This window comes from Squalius cephalus (assembly GCF_949319135.1).
Source record: "Squalius cephalus genome assembly, chromosome: 3".
Classification (NCBI taxonomy): domain Eukaryota; kingdom Metazoa; phylum Chordata; class Actinopteri; order Cypriniformes; family Leuciscidae; genus Squalius; species Squalius cephalus.
The window spans coordinates 20,768,116-20,785,639 of record NC_137124.1 but is presented as its reverse complement, the minus strand read 5'-3'; the positions used below and the strand labels follow the sequence as shown (position 1 = coordinate 20,785,639).

Below are 17,524 nucleotides of genomic sequence, written 5' to 3'. Positions count from 1 at the left end.
CAAAGATCAGAACATTTAATGAACAAAACCGGGTTCTGTACATGGCAGACAGGGGAGCGTAGTCGAAAGCCCATTGATAAAGGTCGATAACCGGAATCAGTTCAGGAAACATCAACAAACCCAGAGGAGCAAAGAAACGAATAAGACTAAATAGTAGACAAATCAAATGAAAAACGAATCAGTGCGAGCGAGGCTACATTAGTCACATTAGCAAATGAAGTTGTAGGTTGTGTTTGAATAATTATCTTATTTAGCTGAGGTAAATGAGACAACACAATGAGCCCAACTGGCGGTTGAAATTTAAAAGGCTGATTTTCGCGCTTCAGGGCCCTGACAAGTACATATGTAGTCCAGTGGTTGTCCCATAGACTGTAAAAAATAGGGTTGTCCAGACACCCTAGGCACAACCTTAAGCAATGGCCCTGAACGGTGGTTCAATGTCAACTTTGTGTCAACGCTGTAACAACCTTCACAACACAACGTAGTTATAGCAACCTTTTGGCCATGTTGTTAAAACGTTGTTAGAAGGTTAGGTACGTTCTGTGTTTGCTGGTAATAGGCCTAGATTGCATTTATTTAGGCCTGGAATAATGTAAAAATTCGTAAAAACACTAACTTGATGAGATTTATACTTCCTTTTAATAAATAGAACATTAATTTTTTAAGAATACTTTTCCATCAACGGGTTAATGTACAACACTGTCTGCCTGGCTGCAGAGAGCAAGGCATGAGAAGCTTGGCGGAACGAGTGAAGAGACGCTGAATGAAAATGCACATTCACTCTCTGACAGCAGATGGCGCTGTGATGAAACATCAAACATGCAGCGGTTACCCCGGTAACCCCGTAAACAAAGCAGCTGTGCTACTTTCTTTTTCTGAACACGATTGAAATGTTTCTAACAGACATTCAGATTTTTGTATTCGCTATGGTATTCATCACACTGCCAAATACTTAATACTTATATACGTAATTCTTAAAGACTTAATTGGCTATTTATTTTCAAATGTAAACATTTTTACATTTTAATCTGGACTACATCTTTATTATTGTTCGGTAGCACTATATATACACAGTAAGGTTAACATTTTTGTTAATTTGTTAGTTAACGTTAACTAATGATAAAAAATGCTTCTAAATATTTTTTTTATTTTAATTTCAACATTTGATACATTAAAATGAAAAGTTGTATCTGTTAATATTATAGGCCTATTTAATGGACCTGGGCTAACATAAACTAACAATAAACATATGTATCTTTTATTAACTAACATTAACAAAGAATAATAACTACTGTAACAAATGTATCTATTGCGCATTGTTAGTTAATGAAATGACTAATGTTAACAATGGGGCCTCAATGTAAAGTGTTACCTAATATCTCTATATTTCTTTTGCACTTTAATCTGTTTGAAACATTTGTTTACTTTATACATTTTTGTGAATTGTTTTATTGTATTTAAAGTTTCTTTTTGTTTTTGGTAACTTGATTCAATACTGTCATAATACAATATAAAAGCTTAAGAAATTATTGTTTTGTTAAAATTTTATACCATCACATGCCTACATTGTCAATGTACAAAATAAAATTATATATATATATATATATATATATATATATATATATATATATCTTTTTTTTTTTTTTTTTTTTTTTTTTTTTTTTTTGTGATGCAGTGTAATGTTTATATAGCCACTTTTCCAAATTATTATGCAAGTGAAATTGGATTTCGGGTATACAAATTCAGATTTTAGTTTTTCAAAGAAAGTGTTTGTTTGTTTGTTTTATTTCTCATATCTTTTTAGATAACTGGTATCAATCTCAGAGATGTTTGATAAATAGTTTGTCAGGTCTTCTAAGGTAAATGGAAAACCTGAAAATAGGTCGTTCCACATTGTTAAGAAAGTCACAGTTCTCATGAAATATTGGGAGGAATATTCCCAAGAACCTCTCCATGAAGGCTGGCAGCTTTATAGCCACCACATTTATTCAATGAAGAATGCTGTGCTGCAGTGGCTAGTTCAGATGGATGGGTTGCTGAATGGCCACCATGTTCCAACAAGACTGTGACGTCAGCCGGTCAGCGGGTGATGAATTGGGCTGGAATATTGGGAAGTGAGATGGAAGGTCCCTTAAGGGTCTCTGAGGGTGTCAAAATTACTTCTGCAAGATATGTGGTGTTTATAACTGACAATTTTCTGCTAGTACAAAAATAAGTGTTGTGCCTTCTCAAATAAAAGGATTTTCACGCAGAACAATGCACTATTCCAATGCTGCAAAAAAAGGCAATAAAACTGCTTGAAAATGTATTTCTACACTGTAAACGTTTATCTTTGTGAGGTTTTTTTTATTTATTTATGAGAGGCTGACATGCAACTTTATGCACAACTGTCAGTCTGCATCTCCAGGTCTGGAACTCCAGATACACCAGCAGCTTCAAATACCTGTTTGCTGCTCAACTGTACCTTTTTTTTTAAGCTGCCATTTTAATACAATTACCCCCGGTTTTACAGACAAGACTTAAGCCTAGTCCCAGAGTCCCAGACTAAAATGCATGTTTGAGCTGTTGTAACTGAAAGCAATTTGCACTGACAAATCTTAAAATATGTCAGTGTCATTGTTTTATCTCAAGATGCACACCAGTAATGTTTTTTTTAGGGAGCGTTTATGGGTCATTCCTGGGATTTGGTAATATTTCAACTTGGAAATCATATAAATCATTTTCTAAATACCCCACATCATTAGGCACATATCAAACCTCCAACAAAAATCATATTTCCCCACCTCAGGCATTAAAGACCTTTTATTCATTTCAGTTTTTGTCAGATTTAAGCACCTTTTATTCTCAACCTCATAACAGACAAAATGGACTAAGTTTTAAACAGGATTTGACGCAAAACTTGCTATAAAACAAACATCTACCCATCATGTGTCCTTCATAACAATTTAATAATTACAAATGTAACATTTATGATACTTTTCACATTTTTTTGGGGACTGAAGTTAAAAATAGGCAAACTGTGTGTCTGTGGTCTCTTTATTTTTGTAATAAATATTTTAAATTGAGATCTTTAACTAAAACCACAATTGTATTGTAGTCCTTAACTTGTCAGGTGGTAATCAGCAAGAAATACTTTCATTTTTAATTGTCTTCCCTATTTTTTCCAAAAGGTTTAATGGACAAGGTTAAGAATAGTGTGATGGGGTTGAAGACCCCAATTCAATTTTATATTTTTTATTTTTTTCTCTTTCTCATATTGTGTCCTTCTTTCTGGATCAACATTACATCAAATATTCTAACAAAACTATGAGTTGTCATGATTTTGGTACATCTTCACTTTTTCCATGACAATTTAATATTTTTTTATTTTTAAAATTATCCATAACTAAAGTGAAAAATTCAACTCTGTCACAAGTTTTCAACCCCTAAACAATGAGAAATCTCCAGATATGTGATAGGTTTAAATGTGATGAGGTTGAGGTTTTTTTTGCACAAAATGGCCACTGCTCCTCTTGTAGTGTAGCAGAGTAGACCACTGGCAGCAATTAAATAAGTACATTGTTAAAATTTGAAAAATAATCATTTTACATCTTAATTTTTATGTGATGGGGTTGAGTTGTTAAGCTTAACAGTACATGTCCTTGACTATAATAGGCCTCAAAAATATTAATAAACAGTATGATACTACTTACCATTTTATGCAACACTGTTAAAAAGACCTGAATTATGTCATTTCTGGTAAATTATGTCATGTATGGGTGGAGTCTAAATTATTAAAGGTGGAGAATAGTTGACCTCATAGGGTTCATACTGAGGGACATCACTTTTCTTTTCTTTCTTTCTTTTTCTTTTTTTTTTTTTTTTTTTAGCATTTTAGCATTTTTTAGAAAATATTTCTAAAGAAAGTAACACAAATAAATACTTACAACATTGCCAACATTTTTTGACACTGTGCACTTTTCGTTAAATATTTAAGTACAAGTACTATATAAGTACAAATTCAGTGAAATAGGCTACCTCAGGGACATGACAAAATGCTTAGTGTACAATAGAAATAAGAGATTGTTTTATGAGAACAAATTTTTTAAATGCAAATTTTTTTTTATTCATTATAATGGACATACCAAAGTATTGTGAAAAGCTTTTAATGTTTAATTTTGGTGAACCACCACTTTAAAAAGTCTGGGGGACTGAAATATTACCTAATCCCAGGAATGACCCTTATAAAAGCTAGTTAAATGCCCTAATTGAAAAGGTCCAATCATGGCTTAATCTAAACCCTGTCTGAGAAACCAGGCCTTAATTTTCCCCCCCCCAGAAACATCCCTTAAATAAGCCATTATCTGACCGAGTTCTTCTGTGCTCTAAATCACTCAAATGATTTCGATAATCTCTGTTCAGTTTTTGCAAAATATTATAGTTGTTTTCATGCCTTCTGCAATTTTCAGTTTTGCAAATCTTGTGCTTTTCATCTTCAGAAAGTTCTTTCTTCCTCCCCATTTTGCATGAGAACGGCGACATGCTTAGCAATGTGGAACACTATTGTAAAACATTTATAAACTATGAGGATTTGCCTCATCATTTCAGAACACCACTGCACGCCACTAATAGAAGCTCGTTTTTTATGTAATGTTCCTTCCCAAATAATTGTATTTTGTATATAATTCTTAGATATTTGTAATGGAAAACAAAACAAATAATACTTTTTGCACTGTAACCTTAGAAATTACTTTTTGGTTAAGGGACACTGAACATAAGTAAAACCTTAGCGCGCGTAAAATATGTAATAAAATCTTAGATAAATGTGTCATTGTATGTGTATTATCATGGATAGAAAATCGTCAACAAGGGTTATATGTTTGGATGTCCTGTGGTGCTCGTTGAGTGTGTCGCTGTCGCGCTCGCGCACACACACAGATCCAGTTACACGGGTAAAATGGCGTCGGTGGCCATTTCAGCGGAGACTAAGAAGATTACAGATTTACGTGTTGTAGACCTGAAATCTGAACTCAAAAGACGAAATCTGGATATTACTGGGGTAAAAAATACACTCATCGCAAGACTGAAGCAGGTAATTTTAATTTAAAATCGTAAATTACGGTGACGTGTGGGCAAACGCTCGCGATCTAGCTTGATGGCTATGAGTTAGCATAACGTTAGCCATTTTTTTATTCAAAAAATGTTTGTATTCCCGGCGTTTTTTAATGGGTTTACTAACAACATAAATGTAATGACCGTATTTTGTTTTGGTGAAAACTTGAATTTGCATGAAATATTTATTAGCATTTGAAAGAAATGAATCTGTAAGTTAAGGATTTGTTAAGCAGGCTAAATTACACTAGCGAGTGCTGCTACACGCGCTCAGATCAGTTGCTTCAACTTTAAACAAATTCACCATCTCTATTTACAGTCTTTATGTGAAGTAATTTACAGTTGAAGTTTCAAATTATGATGTTATGTGTAACAATATACATAAATATGTGTTACTAGATATAAATTAGTAAGGCTTGTGAGATGCAAAACAGCATAGCACCTGGTCGTTGTTTTAGTTTTTTTTATTATAGTTCATTGTGCAGAAGTTTTAGTTCTGTTCTGTGCAGTGTAGTACAATTTTATTTAACCAAAAATGATGTAACGTTAGCCTATTTTGCTACTCAAACCTTCCGCATGCCTTGTGTTTACGACCTGCACCTTCATACTTCGCATTTTCATATCATTCTGCAACACAATTACAATGTGATTAGAATGGGAATTTCTGGTCAACGACCATTCTCAATGTTTGAAATTGAATGGTTTGTATTTTTGTGTGCAGGCGATAGAGGATGAAGGTGGTGATCCAGACAGCATTGAGCTCACCATGTCAGCTGACACACCCACGAGAAAACATGGCAAATCTAAAGGTAAATCTTAGGGATGCAGGGATACCATTTTTTCACAACCGATCCAATACCACAAATTCTGAGTATCGACCTATACCCAATGCTTTTTTTTTTTTTAAATCAAGTAGAATTTCTATAACTCTTTGTGTTGAACTGATAATCACTCTTTTGTGTGTTAAACACAATCTACTTAATACAGACAACTTCATTATAAAGAAAAACAACAAATAAAAAATATATACGATCATAATCTATGACAAAAATGCTATTATAAACTAGATTAGTGGATAATTCAGCAGTAAAAGTAGTCTAGAAAAATCACTAGAGCTCAATAATTGTATAAAATCTGAACATTTAGTGGGGAACAATTTAGAGACAAAAAGTGTAGCACTAAATCTGGTAAAACGTTACACATTGCTCTTTGTATTTTTGTTAAATACATTAATGAAAAACAAGATATCAAAAATATCAATTATTTTATTATATTTATTATTAAATGTTTTTGTGCCGTTTGTGGGGCTTAACAATAACACAGAATAGTATACGCACAATATCAGATTTGGATCGGTCTCGTCTGACTGATACCCGATCCGGCCAAGAATGGCAGTATTGGAGCCGATACCGATACTGAGTATAGGATCTGCGCATCCCTAGTAAATCTTCACTATCTGAACTCAACTTCTTTAACTAACTTTAATAAGTTGATCAAATTGTTTTATTGCACATCCTTAGGAAAGAAGACAGACCTGGATGCTGACACCACCATGGAAGAGGAGTCCTTTTCTAAGGTATGAAAAGTGTTGAAACTAATAAATGATTAATATATTGGTAGGAATTTTGGGTACATTTTTATAAAAGCATTTATAATCTAAAATGAATGATTCAGCGTTTTGAACGAATCATTTGAGTCAAAGATTGTGACCAATTCATAAATAACTGCCTCATTCTTTAATGAATCGGCTGTTTGAATGAATGACTCAATTCACTCATTAAGACGTCAATTGCCACTAGCTACTGGCGGCTTAGTTTCATGTTTAAAAGTCAAATAATTTTTTACCCAACATAGTATTTGTATATTCAAAAAAATTGAAACTTCAGACAATAATATATCATAACATTATTTAATGCAGTTTTTAAATTTTTCTGTGTAAGTGATTTCATTTGATTGGTAATAGCCCGATAGTGTCTTAATATTCTAATTGAAATTATTGATCAAATTTAAGAATATGAAATGAAAGATGAAGTTTACATTTAATAAGATTTGGAAAAATGCCTTTTAGAAAGTTTTTTTTTTTTTTTTTTTTTTTTTTTGTAAGCCTCTGGGTAAATATCACAAATATGCAGATTTAAATATGTCAAATCTGATAGAACACTGATACGAATATTGCTTTAGATTAAATTATATTTACACCACAAAAAAATAATAAAAAAAATTCTGCCAAAGCAATTTTTTTACTCAGTCAAAAGAATGACTGAGTGGGGTTGGGACTTTGGAGTTTTCCCCTCTTTTGCACCTCGCTTTTAAATCGCTAATTCGAGTAAAATACACACGGCTGCACAGACATTCATAAAGATGAGTGTCCACTGCCACCGTGCAGAGCGAGAGTTTAATGAATTCCTATGGAACTGAGATTCACTCTTGCATGTGAGCATTTTTTAATTGGAAAACACATCTAACCCTTTGCAGGTTCTCTATCAGCATTAGGTTTTAATCCAAAATATTGCCAAGATTTGGTAATATTTTCTGTCTGTCACTCTCGTAACGTGATGAATGAAATCTGACTCCTGCTGCTGATCTGTGCTGCGAGTCTCTCGGCTCACGCTGCATTGAGCAGACATGTTCAGTTTTTAATTGTAGTGTCTGTTCTCTAACTGAACTAAATGATTTTTGTACATCAATGTCATCGTCCATCGCGATGTTTCAATGTAGATGTCGTCTGGTGCCAATTTGGTAGTCATTGCCCAACCCTAGTACATATTTCTTAAAGGGTAACTAAACCCTGGTCAGAGCCTGACTCCACCCACTGGCAATATTTGAAAAATGCTTGAAAAGTGGGCAGAGCCCAGCGGAGGGGGCGCGTGCATCTGAGACGTGTCTCTCTGTAGGCAAGGGCGTGGTTAGCTGGTACGCTCTGACGTCAGAGGGTACCACAACTTCCAATAGGAAAAGTCAACTGCAGTAGCCACCGTTCAACCTGAAGAGGGCAGCACTCAAAGACGTTTTTACACCATATATTGTAGAATTAAAACACTTTAAACCTAAATGTCCCAAAAATTACTTGAATCAATGAACAGCATTTATAAAGCCCCAGTCTTACAGATCATTAACTAAAAAAAGTTGTTTTAGGGTTTAGTTACCCTTGAAATTCTATTATTGTGCAACTGTTACGCTGCAAATTGGATGATTTTTAGGTCAATGTTTTGGCTATAAGTCAATGATGCCCTCTGTCGGCAGGGAATCGTAAGAAGTCCGCTCAAACACATTCTGGTGGCTTCTCCACCAAATGGCAGTTTAGAATGCAGTGAACAATCCAGTCATTCATGTAGATCTGTGGTTTGATCTATTATTTTGAAATTGCGATGAACAATTTGCATATTTATAAACATACTGATGTATTCTCCCGTGTTGGTGTAGGTTTATATATGATTTCCATTACAAATCTGTAGAAATGGTGCATGTAGTGTTCCTAAAGTCACAGCTTATGCAGAGATGGAATTTGTTAACCAAGCTGCTGAGATGCTCTCCGGGCATGTAAATGATAGCAGTGCATATATTTATTTAATTTTCATATGCAGTAAAAGTCACAATTAGCCTGTATAATGCCAGCACGGTAAAAGTTTTGCCACAAACTTAACTCCATCATGCTGATATTGTGAGACAGCTTTTTACATCGATGAGAAATATTGTCACGTTTTAATATCGCGAGATCTTGTGGCATGGGATCTCATCACACCTCTACCATTAAGTGCATGTTTCTGATAATACCCTTTGTGATAAAAATATTCCAGAATAGTGGCTTTTTTGTTTGTTTGTCTTATAAGTTATTGATTAGTGAGTATCAATGAACAATTTCCCCCAATTCTTTAGAACTTTCACAAATTCTTATATCAGTTTTTGTTTTATTTTCAGGAGACTGAGGAAGAGGAATCTGAAAAAGGTATGTCTGGTCACTCATTAGGGTGGAGATGTAACACTTGTTTTTCAGGTTTCAGAAGGTTGGACTTTTCTTGCTTCCTTTTTCTTTTGCTGTTTTTCAATCTCAACGTTCTAGCCGTGGGTCTTGCAACTATCACAGACATTAAAACGTTCCATCTGGACCATGTGCTGCATCAAAGGACAGATAATGCTTCACCATTTGTGTTAACATCAGTGAAACTCCTAATCGCATCATCTAATTTGTTCAAGAGCACATTACCCTGCCACCACATTTCATCAGCAAGAGGAAGCCTTTCACCCACTCAGAGAGTTTCCTCTGTTCAGAACACCACCAAAGGTTCAGCAGGATGCCTCTTTCTTTCTGTTGAGTCTGGACTACCTCCTGAAATGGAGACGGCAACAGGCTGAGTGCCTTTGACTGGTCAGAACATATGTTAACCTCGTTCACCAAAGTCTTGACACTTCTTTCTGACTGCAATATAGCCGACATGGCTTAAGTGGACATCAACATCACTGCTTGTGCTTTGAACTCATTCAAGACTGGACGCAGCTCAGTGGACACCCATTTTTAGCTGTGTTACTGGACAGAATGCTGTGAACAAGGCCAGATTTCTCTAACGGATCAGAGAAGATTTGCCACCCTGTTTTTGATTCGCCTTCATCAGCTGTAAACTGAGATGGACAGTCAGCGGAAACATTTGAAAGAAGACCCTTGATGTGACCACAAGAAGCTTAGTGACATCTGGCAGGAGGACTTGCATTATGGTATAGATTTGCAATTTCACTCTGACTGAATGCATGTCTGTAAAGCAGAGAAGTGTCAACATCACCCAGTTGTGGAACCTTCAAAATGTGGACCAAGATAGATTGCCATTGGCGCTTGTATTCAACGTTGCGAGAAGATTGTTCGACCTCTTCGTTGTTCTCTAAGGAATGTGTTTTATTTATAGCTGTGGTTTCCTCACCCTCGATGACCACTAACACTAAACTTGCTCTTTGTTGTACTTTCTAGGTCACGTAGCACAGAGATGTGAATGTTAAACAATGTGTTTTTTGCCATGTTTTATGCTTGTTAAATCCCTCAGATGTAACTGATACTGATGATGCTACTCGTGACAATTCTAAAACCTTCTCCTGTGAAGACGGCCTTGGAGAGCCTGAGGCTGAGGCAGGAGTGGAGCCTGATCTTGAGGCTGAGGCAGATGTGGAACCTGAGCCTGATCCTGATGTGGAGATTGAGGCCGAGAGAGAAGCTGAGCCTGAAGTCCCATCGATGGAGGCTATGGAGAGCGAACCTGCTCCTGAACCCGTAAAAGAAGTTGAGGATGACAATATATCTGTCACCATCCAGGCTGAAGATGCCATCACACTGGATGTGGATGGCGACGACCTCCTGGAAACAGGTAAACATGTGAAACTTCCAGATTCTGAGGCAGACAAGGGCTGCGAAGAGCCTGAGGCCACTGCTGAGATGAGGCAGGAGACAGATTCATTGACTGAAGCGATAGATGGCCACAAGGATGGTAAGAGAGATGACGGGCTGAAGTCTGACGCCGCCAAGAAAGACAACAGAGAGGCCTCGAAGAAAGGAGAAACGGGAGACAAGGAAAAGGATTCTGGGAAGAAAGGCCCCTCTTCAACTGGGGCGACAGGTCAAGCAAAGAGGTTTGTCTTTCTATGTCAGTTCTTTAAGATACTACTACCAAGTTCCAGCTCAATAAGAACTCAGCATTGTGGGTAGCCGCAAGAATTTTTTCATAACACGTTGTTCATTGTACCTAATCCCTGCCTTTGGTTTGCTCTTTTGGTTTGGTTTGCCATTTTTTCGAGTTTGGTAATTGGAGTTAAACGAGGAGCAGAAAACACGTCTGTTACGCACACATTTCCAGCACTTGCTTTTCCAGTCCCTACTTATGGGTTAAAAAAAAGAGCAATAGTTCCAGTGATGTCAGAGGGGTTTGTCAGTCCAGTGAAGTGATTCTCTCTGAAGTTGAACACCCTCCTGAGGATGTCATTGGTCAAGGGAATAAATTGGCAGAAAACCTGACCCACCTTGCTCCTGTGGAAAAGCAAGAGAAAGAAGCCTTATTGGAGTTTTGTCCGAGTGCAAGCCTTGCCTATGGGGATTTTTTTGTTCTTTTCCTTTTTCTGTAATGCACCAAACATTTGTATAACCTTTGTTGTTCATTTGGAGATGTACCTCGGTGCCCACAGTCGTCTCTCATGCTCTGGTACTCATTTAAGTATTTCTCTCTTCTTGTTGCTCTCATAATATTCACATTTTAGCTCTTCAAAGGACAGAGATGGAAAGACTGCGAAAGATGATAAAGGTATGACTTTATTTCCTAAATGGGTTTGCATTTTGAAATTTCAGCCTTATATTTTAAGTATGTATACAACAGCTGGTCTATATGATAAAACAGCAGTATTAGCCTATTCTGTTTTTGAGGAGCAGTAAAAATCTGCCTGATACAATTTGAAGTTTAATTATTTGGAAAGTTAAGCTGCTCTGATGCTCAAGTTGTCATTAAAGTAGCGGCATGTCTTGTTCTGTCTTCAGGAAGTGGCAGCAGCAGCACCAGCTCTACTCGCAATCTGTGGGTGAGCGGCCTGTCGTCCAATACCAAAGCAGCTGATCTTAAGAACCTCTTTGGCAAATATGGAAAGGTAACGGCTCTTTTTATGTTATACATTAGCACCAGCTTCAAATTAACGTGCTTGTAATGTTGTGAGGGATTGTAATGGGCCTACAATTTTTAAATTTACAAAATGTTTTTTTATTTTATTTTTTTTACATATTGTTTCAAAATAGGTTTTTAGTGCCAAAGTGGTCACCAATGCTCGTAGCCCAGGGGCCAAATGTTATGGACTAGTTACCATGTCATCCAGTGCAGAAGTGGCCAGGTGCATCTCTCACCTGGACCGCACAGAACTCCATGGACAACAGATATGTGTGGATAGGGTAAGAACTTCACTGTGGGATACTCAACTTACTTAAGGGATTTTAATGGATTTACATTCATTACTGCAGTCAAACATCATCAATTGTGTTTCATCAATTTCATACTTAATCTCTGATCTCGTGGTATCATCCTCATAGGTAAAAACTGACCCGTTCAAAAAGGACTTCTCAAAGAAAGAGGGAGAAGAGAAGACGAGTTCCAGTAAAATTTCTGGAGAAAAGCGCACTCTAACTGGAGCAAAAACCTCCAACAAGTAAGAGTTTATGCAATTTTAATCTCTTTCCATTCTATTAAGGGGAGGAGTGTTTCATTGGTTATACACTGGTTATACTTTCCTTCCTTCTTGTTTTAAAAGGACTCCAGTTTCATCTAAGAAGGAGGAGAAGAAATCAGACAAACCCTCTGAGAAGGACAGCAAAGAAGCAAAAAAACAGGACCCCAAAAGCAACAAATCTGATGCACCATCTTCCAATTCAGGAGCCGACGTAGCAAAGAAAGATGATAAGAAACATGGACGTATGTTATAGTTTGGTTATATTCACTTCCTGAGAAAGCTTAAAAACTTAAAAGACTTTCTAGTTGTGTTTTTTAAATATCTGTATCCTTCCCTTCCTATCCACAGGAAAGAGTCCAGGTAATATGGTTCTTGACCATACTAAAGGAGAGCAACACTTCAATAAATCTCGACCTCCTTTCAGAAGGGGTGGAAGGTTTGAGAAGGTACTGCAGACATCCTTTGTATGAACTGTATTATCATGAAAGAGGTAGACGTTATCTGATTGTGTATTTCTTTGCAGCCTGGTCCACCCAACATGATGAACCGACGTCCCAGATGGTTCATACCACCTGAGGAGGTTGGTTAACTCCTTTATTCTGAGAAGACATAACCAACTGTAAACACGATCTGAATTATTATCTATATGCACTCTTTAAAAGTTTTTTCTTTAAGAGTATTTTGTTCATACTTGCAGATGGAGATGATGAAGAAAGGACGCCCCATGCTTAACAAAGGTGGAAACAAAGACATCCTGCCATTTGAGAAGATGAAGGAACAGCGCATGCGTGAGCGCATGGTCAGGATGGAACGCGTTCGCAGGGCTATGGAACTGCGTAGGTAGGAGTACGTTCCTTTACGTTCACACACAAAACAGCAAAGTGCTTGAGCTGCAGTCTGTAATGCTGTTTTGGTGTGATATCCAGACGGCGTGAGATAGCAGAGCGAGAGCGCCGGGAGAGGGAGCGCATCCGTATTATGCGCGAGCGTGAGGAAAGGGAGAACCTAATGAGAGAGCGCCAACGACTGGAGGTGGAAAGACAGAAACTCGAGCGCGAGCGCATGGAGAGAGAGAGACTAGAACGGGAGCGGATCCGTATAGAGCAGGTACAACCACGAAATACCTGCCCGTGGAAACTCAAAGCAGAGATTTTGTTTTTGTCTTTACGTTGATGTTCCAAAAATGTATGTGTGTGCAGGAGCGACGCAAGGAAGCAGAGCGCTTGGCTCGTGAACGTGAGGAACTGAGACGGCAGCAGGAGCAGTTGCGTTACGAGCAGGAGAAACGAAACAACTTAAAGAGGGGACGTGATGTTGACCAGAGGTGTGCAAACAATACTGTTAGATATTAATTCTTGGGGTCTAGTGATCTCTATGGTTCAATATGGTTAACAGTTTTTCCATCTCTGTATGTGCAGGAGGGAAGACCCATACTGGAATAGTGGTAAAAAGATGCAAACGCAGCCAGAGGGTCGGATCGGTCAAGCTGGAGATTACAATAGCCGACAACAGAATCGTTTTAATGATTTCAACCCCAGAGACCGGAACCGATACCCACAGACATCAGCCGGGCAATCCAACAACTTTGATAGGTAAGCAATCACAAAAACAAAAGTAGGACAGGAAGAAGAGACTGATTTTCCACAGACACTTTCATTCCAATGAGTAAACCTGCCAAATTTCTGAATTGGCTCAAGTTGTGAATGAACGGCAACCGATGAATCCTTTTTTTTTTGGCAGACGCAACCGCTTTGACAATGAACCTGATTCAAAGAAAAATCGCCCTGCTCCGCGCCGAGAAAGTTCAGGGTTCGACCGCTATCCAAAAGACTTTGAAACTGTGCGAAGAGCAGAGCCACCACCTCCACCTCGCACAGAGCTGCGAGACAGCGATCGTCGAGAGATCCGTGACCGTGATGAGCGCAGGCAGGTGTCCATGCCTGATCGACCAGCTGGAGGGAGAGCACCACCTCCTGCCATTGCTCATTCTCGCACCCCCAGAGACGGCAGCCACGCTGGCTGGAAGACTGATGGGGGAATGAATACGAAGCAAGGAGATGTCAGGTACAGATGAGCTATTCAGTAATCAAATGATTTCCATGACAATTGATTACATTACCAGTTCTTCTGTACTTCTGCTTTGTTCCATCAATGTGGACAAAGTTGGGTGACCCTCTGTCAGCAGTGTTAGATTATTTATTTTTTTTATTAAGGGGAGATATTTACAACTGATAACTATTGATTATTTGGTGACACTTTACAATAAGGGACCGTTCGGTATTTATGGAGTGGACCACTGGAGGAAAATAGGGGAGGGTCATGTCTATTTATTCTTTGTTGAGGGGAGGGTCATCCAACTTTTTTTAGTCTAGGGGGAGGGTCACCCAACTTTTGTATTCATGAAAACAGCAAAATTTCAAAGTGGCTTGTTTGATGCATATTTTACCATGTCCATCGCTAGCAGATGGGTCTGACCCAACAAAAATCCAGTTTGGCGCTGTTTGACATTGTGCGTGCGCTTCGGGCTCTCCCACCCACTTTTTAAAACAAAGTTATGCCACTGGATGTGAATGTACATCGAGTTTTACAGTATTGGGACTGAGGCACCAGAACTGCAGCTGATAGAATGTGCGCTGTAGCACGATACTACCATATTTTAGTTTCCATGCTTATTGTGTTTCCACAACAATGTTAGTGAGTAAATCTACTGAAATGGCCACCATAACAGTGGAGTGTGATGTGTAAGATGAGAAAGCAGAGGTTAGTCGTTTGTCATGGTTGTAAAAAAAAACAATGGCTATCTGAACATCTTTGCCAAGCGCAAACCAGCACAGAAGTAATCAATAAATTATCCGGGAGGGTCATGCCTTTTTTCACAATCATTTTGGAGGGTCATAGAAAAAATTATTGCTGGTGAAGGGAGGGTCAAGTCCATTTTGACTAAAGATCTCAAAACTCCTCCGGTAGCCCCTGAAATATAAAACGAACAGTCCCTAAGGTTTCATTAGTTAACATGAACTAAGAATGAACAATACCAATACCAAACACCATTTATTAATCTTAATGTTAATTTCAACATTTACTTGTACATTCTTAACATCAAAAGTTGTATTTGTTAACTTTAGTTAATGCACTGTTAAACAATGAACAACGGTATTATTTTTTTTTAACAAAGATGAATAAGATTAATAAATGTATTGATCATTGTTAGTCCATGTTAGTTATTGCATTAACTAATGTTAACAAAATGAGACCTTTTTGTAAAAGTGTTACCGATTATTTTGACCATTTATAATGAAATTATAAATCGCATGAAATCAAAGCATCTCATCCATTTACATCCAACACAACATATTTTTTTTTATTGTCAATAAGACACAATTATTTCTGTTACTTTTAAAAACACATTATTGTTATCAAATACAGAAGTAGCTGTAAATGATGCACACAATTTCAGGAAATAAATAATCATCCCTCTGCTGGAATACGTTTTAAATGCACTATGGGGCATTTTTGCCCTTGCATAAAAAAAAAAAAGAAATTAGTCAACTCTCAAATCAGTCTTGAACTCACAAGATATCAAATATCTCACTGAATAAACACCATCACAGACTGATATTTGAGGCTTGGCATTCATTGAGCTGCTGGTAACCAGTGATTGCTGCTGACTATTACAGAGCCGTGCGAATGCGTCCAGAACGTCCTGGCAGAGAAGGTCCCGGACCTGCCATAAGAGGGGTGTCCACAGCCAGCCGTGGCAGAACCAGCTTCAACAGCCGAGACGGAGGCAGACCTGTGGTTATGGGAGAGCAGGTGAAGTGCATGCCTCTGACACTTAGATTTGCAGACCTCCAGCAAAAGGAATGACTTAAATAACCTCCATCTTACCACAGCAGCACTTCGGCAGTGGCAGGCAGGTGGTGGTGGAGCGGCACGGACGCGATCAGGGCCCCAGGAAAGACTGGCACGGGGCAGCAGGCTCACAAAGCGGAGGATTCACAGATAACCGTCGAATGGGGGACAATAGGCCTGGCATGATGGCACCACACTCCAGGTTTGTTTTGATCTAGAGTGCATATTTCAATCTGTTACGTGTCTTATCTGTTTATACCATCTAGCCACCTTATTTTAATTAACAACAGGTGAAGAAGTTTTAACGTGAATGTTGACATTGCATGCATACTGATTGTGTTTCTTTCTGCAGTCATTCCTCCACTGGTATAAACAGAATTGTGCAGATCACTAATGTTCCCATGGCCGGTGGCAGCGGAGGTTTCAAGCCTTTTAAAGGAAGGTTCTAGCATCTGACTCTTCACAGCAAATAAATATAAATACTTTTTTTGTTTCCTTTTTTTATTTTTATTTTGAACTTCTGATGTTTTTAATTGGCTTAATTTATAGCCGCGAGATTATCGTAAAGATCCACATTGATTTAGTTTTTTGTAAAAGGCTTTACATGTAGGTTTTTCTTTCCTGAACTGTACTCTAGTGATCTGTAAACAACCTTTGTGCACATACATGTTTTCCTGAAATACTGTAGGTGCAGCTGTACAGCTTATTTCTTAACTTGTTTGTTTAGATGACCATAACTTCCTGTTCCAGATTCTCTCATTTGCTTTGGGCAGACTACTGTGTGTAGCACTGGACACATCTGTAATTCCGTTAACATTTCAATGTGATCTTTTTTTTTTTTTTTTTTTTTTGGTTAATGATTATTCAAGTTCATATTAAATTATGTGGATTATGACGTCTCTGTGTAGTTTGATTCTGTAAGTGCAACCATACTTGCCCACAGTTGAGTCTGTGGAAGGAAGACTTTAGATGACAATCAAAAGAATCACACAGACTCACTGACCAGATTTCCTTTAATCAGATGTATTGACCCTCATCTAAGGCATTTGTTACAGAAAAATTGTCCATCTACTTTTTGACACTGTTGGGCTACATAAATGTTTTTGGTCTTTAATGAACCTTACCCACAAGGGAATTGTAATATCCTAATTTTTTTTTTTGTCCTTTTTTCTTTTTGCTAAGTTAAAATCTTTTGTGTAAATATACACGTATAAAGGATATAAAATAGAAATTGTAATTGGACTGTTCCTTAAAATGATTTAGGAGTACATGTTGTATTCAGCTGTTAAACATGCATCACAATTGCATTTCCATCATGGACTGACCCGGTAAAATCGAAACTTCAAGACAAATGCACCAAGAGAATCCTTTCCAGTTCCCATCATTAGCAGAAAGCATG

The 17,524-nt window shown here is 37.7% G+C and overlaps 1 protein-coding gene across 2 annotated transcripts; it reads left to right on the top strand.

The window, feature by feature from the left end:
- The first annotated feature begins 4,887 nt into the window (after nucleotides 1–4,887).
- Nucleotides 4,888–17,020, top strand: sltm (SAFB-like, transcription modulator). 2 transcript variants are annotated; one of them, XM_079866741.1, is made up of 20 exons: nucleotides 4,888–5,071; nucleotides 5,813–5,900; nucleotides 6,612–6,667; nucleotides 9,010–9,037; nucleotides 10,122–10,701; nucleotides 11,323–11,366; nucleotides 11,597–11,703; nucleotides 11,849–11,998; nucleotides 12,137–12,252; nucleotides 12,355–12,515; nucleotides 12,622–12,719; nucleotides 12,797–12,853; nucleotides 12,971–13,113; nucleotides 13,200–13,380; nucleotides 13,473–13,597; nucleotides 13,692–13,865; nucleotides 14,014–14,337; nucleotides 15,951–16,086; nucleotides 16,170–16,327; nucleotides 16,478–17,020. In XM_079866741.1, exons 1-20 carry the CDS (start codon nucleotides 4,937–4,939, stop codon nucleotides 16,572–16,574), a joined length of 2,958 nt encoding a protein of 985 aa, XP_079722867.1. In that variant the 5' UTR covers nucleotides 4,888–4,936; the 3' UTR covers nucleotides 16,575–17,020. The 2 variants fall into 2 exon arrangements, with proteins under 2 accessions (XP_079722867.1, XP_079722866.1); XM_079866740.1 differs by having other exon boundaries at nucleotides 16,167–16,327.
- Nucleotides 17,021–17,524: the final 504 nt, after the last annotated feature.